The 13,102-nt window shown below is 32.0% G+C and overlaps 1 protein-coding gene across 1 annotated transcript; it reads right to left on the bottom strand.

Annotated features, from left to right (window-relative positions):
- Window positions 1-5,763: 5,763 nt before the first annotated feature.
- On the bottom strand, window positions 5,764-8,774 carry LOC112325060 (eukaryotic initiation factor 4A-15). The gene is made up of 5 exons (XM_024590479.2): window positions 8,576-8,774; window positions 7,939-8,008; window positions 7,699-7,805; window positions 6,896-7,326; window positions 5,764-6,748 (listed from the first exon to the last, which is right to left on the bottom strand). The coding sequence occupies exons 2-5, from the start codon at window positions 8,004-8,006 to the stop codon at window positions 6,113-6,115; spliced, it is 1,242 nt and encodes a 413-aa protein (XP_024446247.1). The 5' UTR covers window positions 8,007-8,008; window positions 8,576-8,774; the 3' UTR covers window positions 5,764-6,112.
- Window positions 8,775-13,102: the final 4,328 nt, after the last annotated feature.

Here is a 13,102-nt window from a genome sequence, read left to right as displayed (position 1 = left end):
TTAACTAGAGGCAACCTATTATTCATTAAAAGTTTGGACCCTAAAAGATTTATCTATTTCAAACTAGAAAACGTTTTTCCTAATATGGATACTTGACTTTGTTGCTTTCCATTTGAGTTACTTAAAATGGTAAGAGTAAATGTGTTAGTAAAAGTAGATGTGCCTAGTGTTGTTGTTTCTTTGTTGCAGGAGTTTGAATATGTGTTTCCTGAAGATATCCCTAGCGGATTACCACTCTTGAGGAGAATAGAACTTCATATTGATCTTGTACCTAGGGTTGTGATCCCTGGTCTATAAAAGTAATCTTGAGGAGAAGGAGCTTCAAAGGAAAGTTGATGAGCTAATGAAGAAGGGGTACATTCATGAGAATATAAGCCTATGTGCGATGCCAATATTACTTGTGCTTAAGAATGATGGAACATGGAGGATGTATGTTAATTTTTGAGCTATCAATAATATCACGGTAAAGTACAAACATCTCATTCCTAGGCTTGATGACATGCTAGATGATTTACTTGCATTCTTTGGTTCTTGAACGAACTGAATCTGACTTATCAAATATTAACTAGCTTTGTGGCGTCATTCGACTTCATTCCAATAGTGTTGGTGCCTTGAGACAGGTTTTCATTATGTCACATTCTTATTAAACCTCTTTTGGCTTTTCAGGATCAAATCTCAATGTTGATTATGGGTTACATGATCACGTGATCATAAGGTTTGCATGGTAAAAAAAAACAACAAAAAATATTACATCAATGTAAAGAAATTTTAAAGCCATTTATTGTGTTTTTTAAAACCTAACAATATCTCATCTATTTTTTTTTCTGTTAGTGCATTTTGCTGGTAAATTTTAGGCTCAACTTTAAACATGTCGTTCTCTCTCTTTCGGATGAATCAGCAAGCCTACCATATATCATTGGAAAGTTAAAGATGTCAAGTTTCTAACCCAATTGAAATCACATCCAAAATCTTCTTGTAATATGACCCAAAAAATAAACAAAGGTCTAGATTGGCAAATTTGAACCTTTTAACCCAAGTCTCTTGACTTAACCCATTAAACTCCTCTTAGATCCACTTTGATTAAGGCCTTAGAATAGACCCAATAAACACTCCTAATGGATCCTTTGATGTTGTAGCCATGATCACATCATGCCTTCTCTCCTCAAAAGAATTCGACCTCGAATCATCACCTACATCAAACAAAAAAAAACTTTGAATATATCAATAACATTATACTCATCTTGTAGATCCATTTTGTAGGCATTGACTCTTTCAAGGAATCTGAGTGAACCATCTCCTCTAAACATCAACTTTGATTTTCTATGTCCAAGAAAACTCTTTTTGTGTATGCACCCAAACCCAATCTCTTGGTTCGAAGACAACCCTTTTTCATCTTTTGTTTGCTTGGAATGCATACTTCTCATTCTTTCTCTCAACACATGTTGTACCTTATTAAGAAATGCTTTCATCACTTGTTCTTTTATATTGCCATCAAGTCTAACCATACTATTATTGATTGCATCCTTGATCAATGGCAAACCACTATGGATGTCATTACGAAATACATAGAAAAATATGGACAACAAGTTCGACCACTTATCAAAAAGCATTACCAAACTTTGATCATCTTGAAATTTTAATCTAAGATAGAAAAAGATCTCTGAAAACTTCTGGAAAAAATTTGAACTTAATCTAATGGTTGGATTGAAAATTATACTTGTTGGTGTAAAAGACAAATTAAGCTCAAATCTGAATTTGAAACACCACACAAACGGGGAGAAGGAGGAGATTGTGTTGATGATTTATTTTTGAAAAAACACTAGAAAGATGGAAGGAAATGAGGGAAAGAAGATTTTAGTGTTTTGATGGAGGATATGTGGTTGTTTTCATCGATTTGGGGAGTGAGGCACAATAAAAGGTTTTTGGTAGGTGATCAGCAACTATAAGGGGAAAGAGAAAGCTAGATTTTTATACTAATTGAACACGTGATTCTGAATATCGGTTTTGTTAGGTAACCATGATTTAGAGTCGTGTTTTTGAATAAAGCGTGATTGGTAATCACTTTTTTTGTTTAAAATGCGTTATTTCCCAAATATTTTTTCAGTCAATGTCATTTTGCTAAAATTTTATTTAAACAATGTTATTGTGCAAAAAAACCCATTTATTGACAAGTGAATCTACATGGCATGTTTAATGGGAACGAACAACCATTTTTTTCTAGGAAAAATCTCTTTTTTCTTACTTGTCTTTATTGGTTTTTGAGTGTTTGACTAGTTAAAATGAATAATACCATATGTCACTACTAGTTTCAATTTATATTTATTATACATTTGTATTTATTAGAAATATAATTACAACAAAAAACTAAAGCTTTTGGCGTTTCTCACTGTAACAAAAAAAAAACATTGTGGATCCTCTCAATTTCATTGTGGATTAGAGCAGTAAATTTATTACCATTTTAGTCCTCAAACTTTTTTCTTCACAATGGAGTCCTTTTGAGACCATATTTATAACCAATTGCTTGATTTGTTAGCCAAGGACTAAATTAAAAGTTAGAGGACCAAGGTGAAAAAGATGCTGAAAATAGATGATGGTTTCAAAACTAGCATGAAAAGTTCACTTTAGTCCCTATAATTTTGATAGTAAAGCTTTTCAGTACCTTAGTTTAGGAAAATTCAATTTTGGCCTTTTACTTCATTTTCTTTATTTTTTTTAGTCTCTAATTTAAGATAGGAGAGAGAAAGTCACCTGATTCTAGTAGTAGAGAAAAAAAATATTAATTAATACTGATTTTGGCCACAGAAAAGGCCGTTATTAGTGTCAACGGGATGCATTCGATGAAAAGAGTTTATCTAGGGTGTTATTTTACCTTGCTATGACTTGAGATGGTGGATTTGACCTCGAAAACATTTTTTTTAATTCAGGTTGATTTTGAATTTTTGGACCATTTATTGGTTATTTGACCACCTTGTTTTTTTTAATATGTTTTTCTTAATGTATTTTCAACCCTTTATAGATATAAATAATGACAAAAAATCATTCTTTATTATTTAAAAAATCATTTTTTCCCATAACCCTATCCTGTTTGTTTTTATTTTTTTTTATTTGATACAAAAAGAGTCTCATGTACTTGACTGTGGTGTAACTAAATGAAAAATAATTTAAGAAATAGCATATTATTAAATTAAGTGGGATGTATGACCTTAATCACGGGTTTGACATAGGTTCACTCGGATATTTTTTAAAAACTTTTTTTAATTAAATATTTTATTTTCAATTTCTCTTTTTATAAGCCAAATGCATAGGTGGGTCTATGCGCCAAACTTGATTGTTAATTTTTTAAAATGTTTTTTTTTTTATTTAATGTATTTTCAGCTCATTTTTTTAAATCATCCTTTGTTATTTAATTGTCTCTTTTTTTTATTTTTTTTATTTAACTTTTTAAAAAATATGTCTTTTTCTAGTCTCAGACGTTGTCCTATTTTTTCTTTTTATTTTTTTATTTTATAGAATAAGTGTCTCACTCACATGCTTGCTGTGTAATTAAATAAAAAATTATTTAATAAATAAAAAAATATTAAATCTATTGAGATAGATGATCTAGATTCAATGCTTAATAGGTTGACCCGAGTTTATTTATCTTTTTTTAATTAAATATTTTTATTTTCAATTTCATCTTTTAAAATTGAGTTGCTTTGGGATTGAACATTATTATTTGTTTCAATTTGTTTTTTTTTTTAGGGTTGTCGTAGTCTTATAATTCGGGTTACGAGTTTTAATGATTAACCCAAATTAATTCAGGCGATCTAATATATAATCATCTTAATATTTAAAAAATAAAATATTATTAGTATCTGATTGTATACAGAGAGAAATCCAAAATATCCCCATATTATACTACTGACTTCTTGTACAAAAAATCAATTTTCGTAGAATTTGATGTAATAGATTCGCTAGATGGAGTCTTGAAACTGTATGTATATATGTTCACTATTTTCAAAACCAAAGAGAAGTTCGTATACATAATAAGTTTTGCTCAGACAGTTCTAATAATAATATGTTCACCATTTTCAGCAACATCACACGACCCACATAATGCTGGTAGTAACAATGCTAGCATTGGTATGAACCCACTCTGTATGTCACGTAACGGCCATAACAGGGCCGAGAGTTTCCAGGCACCATATTTACTCCCATAATTTTTGTTGGGAGTGTCTATTTCTGAACCGCGATCCATTTTCATTTCAGAAAGAGGATGTATGTCGATCAACGAAACAGGTATCGCTGCGTTATCTTCCATTGCCATTTATGAGGTAAGGTAAAAGCAACACACACTACGAGAAGACTCCAAATAATAATATGTTGCTTACACATGGAGCAACAAGCTCGAAATAATGACAAGGTTGTATTCAGTGTTCACAGCAACGCGACTCAGGGTTATAAGCTACCGTAATAGAGAATTTTTGAGATTTTGTTTATTTGTTTTTGTATTTTAAAATATTTTTGAAAAAAATTTAAAAAATTTAAATTTTTTTTGTTTTAAATTAATATTTTTGTAGTGTTTTTAAATTATTTTGATGCGTTAATTTCAAAATTAATTTTTAAAAAATAAAATTAAATTATTTTAATATATTTTTAAATAAAAAACGTTTTAAAAAATAACTATAATTACACTTTCAAACAAGCCACGCAAGATATCCATGTGCCTAGCACGATCAATGATAATGTGCAGCATCATCTCGACAAAACCCAGACTTTGCCAATTAAAATAGGGATTTACACTTCCTAAACTTAAGTTATAAATATCGAAGTCTATAGTTAAGTACCTAATCAATAAACCCAGGTAAGAGATCATACGCACACACCATAAAACACAAATTTCTATGGAAGACTGATAAATAACATATATACATGCTTCCAAAATGTTATCTTTCCAAAGATATATAACCCAGCGAAAAAATGTAAATTAATATTGTTGGCACTTCATATGCATACATGCCAGTCTGAGAATTGCAGAAGGTATAGAAATATTCGGGCAAGGCCGTGCTTTGGTAATATCACTCTGAATAGGATTCCTCGCTTTACCGAGTTGATATTGCGGTAGGCTGCTGGTTGAGCTGACAGGCTGAGTGAGAGCTCCAACCAAGATTAGAGACGCTAACATAACAGGGGCAGGAGACATATCTTTAAGAACCAAGAATGGGATATTCGCATTAGGAGAAGGAGGAGAGCGAAGAGATGAGCACTTTTCAAGCAGCTTTCCTTAACGAAGTCATCTATGTGACCAATGCACGCTTCAAAGAAAGCAAAGAAGGATGCTCGCTAGCAGCTCAAGGCGACCGAAGGCAGGGCAGGGCTCTTGTTGAAAAATTGAGAAAGGTCTAAAAATTACTCAATTATTAAGAAAAAAACTGATTAAAAAACTAAATTTTACACTTAGCTTCGCATATAATTATATTTTTATTTTTATTTTATTTTATCTATTTTTTAATTTATTTTATAAATAAAAATTCATCTCACAAATTTAGCAAATTTAATCAAGCATATTTTTTAGAACCACAACTTGACCACGCACTTAGTAAAACACTGTTGTAACACCAAACCAGTTGAGATATGCCTGTACAAGTATCTGATACCTCCCATCTAGTTTTTCTATGGGACATGACATGCATTCAGGCAGGTAGGGGGGAGGAAAGGATAACTTACCGGTCAAAGGAGAAAGAATCAAGAAACACGAATTAAAATTGCCGAAAAGAACAGTAATGGAGAGTCAAATATTCTGAAGTAATAGCTTAATCAATTGTTTTAACCTACAAGAACTTCCCTTGCATAAAATAAAAAACCAAGCACGGAACCAAATACTACGACAGACACTACAGTACTTCTGCAAACTTTACTCCGACACAAAGGAAAATGCGAAAACAAACTTGCAAAAATTTAACACAATGGATTATTCTGCACACAATGGGATTCGCCCCAATCTAAAATGCACAGAACCAAGTCTGAAGGGTAAGTCAAATCCAAGCTAAATAGAGGCCCCAAACCTACAACGAGGATAATAATTTGAACTTCCAAACTCAAAAGTCTTTTAACTTGGTGAACCAAAATTGCTTCAAAGAAGATCAGCAACATTTGACGGCAGCTCCTCAACTGTCACATTATAAAATCTCTGGATGTCAGAAAGCATTCTTTCATCATCCTTGGTAACAAAATTTATAGCAACACCCTTCCTTCCAAAACGTCCACTACGACCAATACGATGGAGGTAGTTCTCTGGCTGTGTTGGCAGATCATAATTGATCACAAGTGATACTTGCTGGACATCAATACCACGGGCTAACAGATCAGTAGTGATCAGCACACGAGAGGAACCAGAGCGAAATTCCCGCATAATAATGTCCCTTGTGTTTTGGTCCATATCTCCATGAGTGGCAGAGACTGTGTGATCGCGACTGCGCATCTTGTCTGTAAGCCAATCTACCTTGCGCCTAGTGTTCACAAAGATGACACTTTGGGTTATTGCCAAGGTCTCATATAGATCACAAAGCGTCTCAAGCTTCCATTCCTCCTTGTCAACATTAACATAGAATTGCTTGATACCCTCAAGCGTAAGCTCATCACGCTTCACTAAAATCCTCACAGGTTTATTCATGAACTTCCTTGTAATTTCTAGTGCCTCAGGTGGCATAGTAGCGGAGAAAACCCCAACCTGAATCTTTGGGGGCAGCAACTGGAAAATATCATATATCTGTAATAAAAAAATAAAAAAAAAAGTCCAATTGTTAGAGCAAAAAAATTCCAAGAGATGCACCTGTGCATCTTCAAATGATGGCATCATGTAAACAGTAACAGAAAGTTTTAAGAAAGAATGCAGGTGCAAATTAAAGGTTGGAACCTGATCCTTGAAACCTCGTGAGAGCATTTCATCTGCTTCATCCAATACAAACATCTTGATATAGTCAGGCCGAAGTGACTGTCTCCGCAACATGTCGAACACACGACCAGGGGTACCAACTACAACATGAACCCCAGCTGAGAGAATGCGCTGGTCCTCACGAACACTAGTTCCACCAACACAAGCATGAACCTTGACACCCAGATAATCACCTAGTGCTCTCATAACCTTTTCAATCTGTTGTGCTAGTTCTCGAGTAGGTGCAAGAACTAGTGCTTGGCATTCAACTACATCATAATCAAGCTGCTGCAAAATTCCAGAGCAAAAGGTAGCTGTTTTTCCAGTTCCTGATTGTGCTTGCTGGATTACATCAAGTCCCTTGCAGAATGGGACAATCCCCCTTTGTTGAATTGCAGATGGCTTCTCAAAACCTTCAAACAAATTTGGATCACACCATGAGATTTTAAATTTGTCAAGCACAGACATGATTCCTACTATATAAAAATTATTTTTGAGGACAACAAAGTAGCTTCAAAATAAATGTTATTCATCATATAAAATTTCGGAAAAATAACAACAAATTATAGCCAACACTTGATAGGTGGGAGTGTATGAGGAACTATAAACTCAATTAAGCCAAACATCTGGATTCTGAATATGTTCCATGAATCAATGAAAACAATTTGAATTGATCTTATCATGCACAGGATAGTTTCACTGCTTGCTTCTGATACTCAGGCAATCAGAAAATTTTCCAAAATTGTAATTTTACATGAAAGGATTGCAGTTTTAATGCAACTTACCATATGCATAAATACCCCTCAGAAGGTTCTCCTTCAAACCCATAGCATCAAAAGTGTCATACACCTCATCGTATGAAGTAAAGAAATCTTGCCCATCAGTTGTGAGCCTGCACACATCAAGTTAAAAAAATTCAATATCTCAGATGTTGAAAACACCAGGAGATGAAGGATAAGCAGAAGCTAATAAATCGCATACGCTATTCAGTAAGCATATCATAAAAAAAAAATACAAAAACTTACAACTCATTCATCTTAGAATCGAATTGACGAGCATCGAATTGGGATCCTTCAGGTGCCAAACCAGCCATAACTGCAAACAGTAAACGACATATAACTCTCCATAACCCAATAACGTAATCATCAAAGAGACTAAAACCCCATTAATTATTCACCCAAAAAACCACATATTCCGTGCCCATCTTTTTCCCATATTAAGAAAAAGAAATAACAAAAAAGCAAAGGTCAATACTTTTTCGCACTAAATCCACACCCCTATCAAACCGGAAAACATACACACTAATCTAAATAAAACCATATCAAATTCTCCAATAAACCCAATAAAAACATCTCTATATACTTACAAAAACATAAATATAATCATCAATCCATATGCCTTAAGCCCCCACAAAATCGTAATAAAATTACGATAAACAGCAATTGTTCATTCAATCAAAAACAGATTTTGTACATTAATCCATCATTAATTATCGGATAATTCAAAAAAACAAGGTATTAAAAGAAGAAAAAAGGAACAAAAACCAACGGATCTGATTACAGAAAGAAAAGAACAAGCACAAAAAGAGCACAAAACGTTACGGGGAAAAAAACAAATGGATTGTTAGCTGATTAAAGAAAAAATAATGAAAAGAATGAATACCTGGAAATAACGACGTTTGATTAGAGAGAAAAGAGATAGATTGACTTAGGGTTAGGGTTTCTTATCCCTAAACTCCTCGGATCTTTTGTTGTTTGTGCTGGAGGAGTTTAAGGAACACTCTGTTTGTTTAGATAGATAGATAGAGCACTGTGTGGGAGCCAGAGAGATGGACTTGCTTAACTATGTACCAATTTGAGGGTGTTTTTCTTTTGACTACTTTGCCCTTATCCTTGCCCTTTTCCTTTATTTTTCCTTTTTTTTAAGGCGGTGGGCCTTGATGGGCTTGCTCGTGAGGGAAGGGCCCAATGCAGTTTCAATTCCTAATTGCCATGGGATAATTGCACTGTTAAGACACCAATTTCACATTAGGCAAAGGGATAATTGCACTGTTAACACATCAATTTAACTTCTTCTTTTTTCAGTAGAGTATATAAATTCTTAATCATTTAAGTACATTAATTTTTTTTATAATTTTAATCAACTACTTCTATCCAAATTTCATTAATTGATCCATTTAATAAAGAAAATTGAAATTTCGTTAGTACTACAACTTTTAGTTTTTCTCCATTGAATACATAAACTTTAATTTTTTTCTCATTTTATGGTATATTAACCTTTTCAATTCTGCCAATCCAGTAATTCTATAAACAATCCATTAGTTTTTTTATTTTATTTATATTGCAATCACATGATATTTGTTTATCTTGTTAAAATAATAAATATTTTAATTGCAGTAATAATCTATTTGCTACTCTTAATTAATCATAGAATAGTTTTTAGTTTTTTTTTTTTTTTGCATGACTTAGTATTAATGAAAAAAGTTTATACCATAATTTTAAAACTCGGCCCAGCTCGGCAGGTCGACCCGGGACCCAGCCGACCCAGGGCTAGAACCGGGCCAGGTTAAAGAAAAAACAGGGGAAGAAAAAACCTGGTGTGACCCGGCTGACCCGGCAAGACCCGGTCAAAAACCTGATTGCACTTGTTGACCTTTTGTTTTTTTTTTTTTACTAAAACGACGTCGTTTTGATTTTAAAAAAAATGACCCGGGCAACCCGGTGACCCGGTCAAAACCCGGAACCCGGGCCTTGGACCGGGCCGGCTCTAAAAACTATGGTTTATACCTTAAAAAGATTTATTTTGATTTCATTTTAAAATATTTTATTTTGAATTTAATATATTTTCATTTATTAAATATACTCCTTTCTTGAAGGGTACTTTAACTAAAAAAACTCATTACTTAATCGGAACAATAAAAAAACATTTAGTATATCAAAATGAGAAGAAAAAAAAATGTGTACTCTATTGATTAAAATAAAAGGAGTATCAATATCTTGTAAGAAAAAATAACACATTCGTCAAATAAAAAAAAAGTTGATGAAATGTGAATGAAGTACTTAATTGGATTTTTTTTATAAAAAGGTCAGTATTCTTAAACAAAAAAAAGTTAAACATCACAAAAAAAAATATTTAATATTAATGTACTAATAGTATAATCATCCTTAATTCCTCTCGTTATCTTTAAATTTTATAAAATTCTTCCATCAATATCATCTTTTTAGAAATAGAATTGTAAGTCTTTTATAATAATAATAATAATGCATTATCCTAAGAAGCTTTTGATCGTACAAAAAAAAGTCCTTAATAGAACCAAATCTACACAAAGTTTGCCCCTTAAATTCTAATTGGTGTGTAAGCATCCACTCTTTTCCTTTTGAAAATAGAGTTTGCCTTTAGACTTTTTTCCTAGTGCATAACTTTATATATCCATTGCCTTTAAAATTAGTGAAGTAGTAAATTATTATTATTATTAGTAGTACGAGTGTTTCATTTTTGTTAAAATATTGATATAACTTCAATTCATACATAAACCTTGTTGATGTCTTTTATCCATAATCTTTGTAATAATTATATAAGAAGTAGTCATAAATTTGTTTTTGATATTTTTTTAAAAAATATCTTTTAATCTATCCGTATAATTATATTATTATGACAACAAAATGTACCATACAAAGTAATACATATAATCAAACTCTTAAAACTCATTTATCTTAATTTACCATCCAAATTTAATTGGTGAAATTAATTTGTGTTTGTGTTTAACTAAAAAAAATAGTAGTAATATATTTCAAATACAAAAACTAAGTTTTCTAGTTTTTTTTTCTTTCATTCCATTGATGCACGCACCACTTATATTTAACTATAGAATGCAATAGCAAAAAGCAAGAACTCTTTATTTTTCTTTCTTTTCTTTTAGTATATGGTTGCTTAGCCAACGCAAAATTCCTCATTTTTTTTAATTTTTGCACCAAAAGCACAATTTTCAATTCAACATCTTCTTTTTCTAAAAAGAAATAGACAAAGCTTAAGCCAACAATTTTCATCTCAGTCCCTAATTATCTCTTCCTTTTTCTTTTTTGTCAGCTGTTTTGGGAGGAAACCCCAAATTTTTATTAAAAAAAAGGCAAAACCCTTAATTAGCCTAGGTGGTCAAATAATCGAGAGAGGTGAAGAAGAAAAGACGAAGAGGCCTTGCTCTTGCATCAGTTTAGTAGAGGATGATGGTGCTAGAGTTGGATATAAATTTTCCTTCTTTTGATATCTTTTTTATTCGGCAATTGACCTTCATATTCGACATCTTGGCTTGAGAGGGTGAGTGACTTGCTAGACACCGTCAAAAACCACCTACCACGACCACTCAACCTTTGTGTTGCAGCCACTTGCCATCGTCCAAGCCTTCATGTTAATAAGAAAACACTTGAAATGATCTTGCTAGCAACCCTAAAAAAATTAACTCAATAATTCTAGCACATGCCATTTCCCCATGATATGGTTCATGTTCAGCCTTGGATTCCTTATAGTAATGATTATGTGTGGGATTGATAGTTAAAAGGAAGAGCATGCATATATTTCTAACCAAATCTAAGGTATATAACTAGATATTGAATATTTCCATCTATAGTTATGTTGATGTATGATTTTGACATGTCTAAAAGTCCTCTACAAGTACTAATGTGAATATAAAATGCAAGTCCTCTACAAGCACTAATGTGAATATAAAATGCTTGAGGGAGCACATCTTTGTCTTGCACAATATTTATATTAGTTTGCTTTGAGCCAATAAATGTATTACAAAGATCTAGGCTTAGTATCTATACATTTTCAATTTACAAGAACAATAAAAAAAAAGTTGAAAGTTCTTGAATAACATGTTTTATTAACCATTACTCAGGTTTGGGTTTTGGGTTCGAATTCAGCTTATGGATTACTAGATGGATACCCAAAACCCAATTGGATCAGGTTCGAGTATCAAAAATCCATACCTGATTAGGTTTGGGTTGGTTTTAGATTTGGGTTCGAGTTTGGGTTCAGGTATGAATAGTATAAAATCATATCCATGAGTACCTATAGTCATCCCTAATTATTAGCCCCTTTTTTTCTCAAAAGTAGGATGAATTCTTTTTTAAAAAATAGTTAATACTAGATTATTGACCTAAGCTAGTTGCGGGTCGAACTAAAAAAATATTTATGTGAAAATATATTTTTCAGGCTAGGAGAAACTCTTTGATATTGTTATTAAACTTGACTCAAAAGGTCAAACTTTAAATCTCTTGACCATGCTTCTCAAATTAAATTGTGTGGGAGTTGCCTCGACATGTTCCAGTTGACTTAGCGAGTTCGAAGACAATTTGGATGACTAGAAAAAATATGGTTTGACTTTAAAAAAAAATTAATGTGACATCTTTATTTTAAATATTGAGATTGTGACATATTAGATCGATCCAAGCTTCGTGACTTAACCCTCCAAACCCGTGATCTTGGTCATAGATTTCACTAAGTTTAATAACTTTATTCTTTTAAGCTATTTTTACTTAATTATATAATGATAAAAATAGACACTCATAAAATCAAGCATGGATCAAATATCTGGATATTTGTTTAAGACCTCAATTACGCTATATATAGCAAACAGAAATAAATTATGAAGTTAAATTCTCAATCAATCCAATTTAACCTACCAAACACGCGATCTAAGATTTCAATAGGTTTAATAATTTTTTTAACTATTTTTTTAATTATGTGATAGGCCTGCATGTAAAATGAACATTTACCATAAATTAAAGGTATCTTATATTATTAGACACGTTACTTATAAAACATGCTTTAGTTAAGGAGTTATTTATACTTTAAGTGCAAAATGATGATAAAAATGCACTTTTAAGTACTAATCACACCCCCTAACCAGCTTATTACTAGTCCCCAGTAATCAAAGCGTTAAAATAGAAAAACAATTTGCAAGTTCCACAAAGCAAGACATTCATCATTCAACTTCCATTAATCTATCCAAATAAACAAACTCTCATTAAATTTATATATCTACTTCATACTGTTGAAATAAGATATTAATAAACCTTCTTTTTATATGCTCAATGTATGAAAACATAGATGATGGGGCTTTTATTGGAAGAAAACAATATTATGTTCTAATGTTTTTCTAAGGTTAACTTCATTGGGTTGGGATTATTA

This window comes from Populus trichocarpa, chromosome 18, assembly GCF_000002775.5.
Source record: "Populus trichocarpa isolate Nisqually-1 chromosome 18, P.trichocarpa_v4.1, whole genome shotgun sequence".
Classification (NCBI taxonomy): domain Eukaryota; kingdom Viridiplantae; phylum Streptophyta; class Magnoliopsida; order Malpighiales; family Salicaceae; genus Populus; species Populus trichocarpa.
This window is presented reverse-complemented; position numbering and strand designations above follow the sequence as displayed.

Coding starts and splice junctions, on each gene's coding strand:
- LOC112325060 (XM_024590479.2), bottom strand. CDS start 8,006: ATGGCTGGTTTGGCACCTGAAGGATCCCAATTCGATGCTCGTCAATTC. Junction 7,327..7,698: donor GAGGGGTATTTATGCATATG/GTAAGTTGCATT, acceptor ATTTGTTTGAAG/GTTTTGAGAAGCCATCTGCA. Junction 6,749..6,895: donor CACGAGGTTTCAAGGATCAG/GTTCCAACCTTT, acceptor TTTTTATTACAG/ATATATGATATTTTCCAGTT.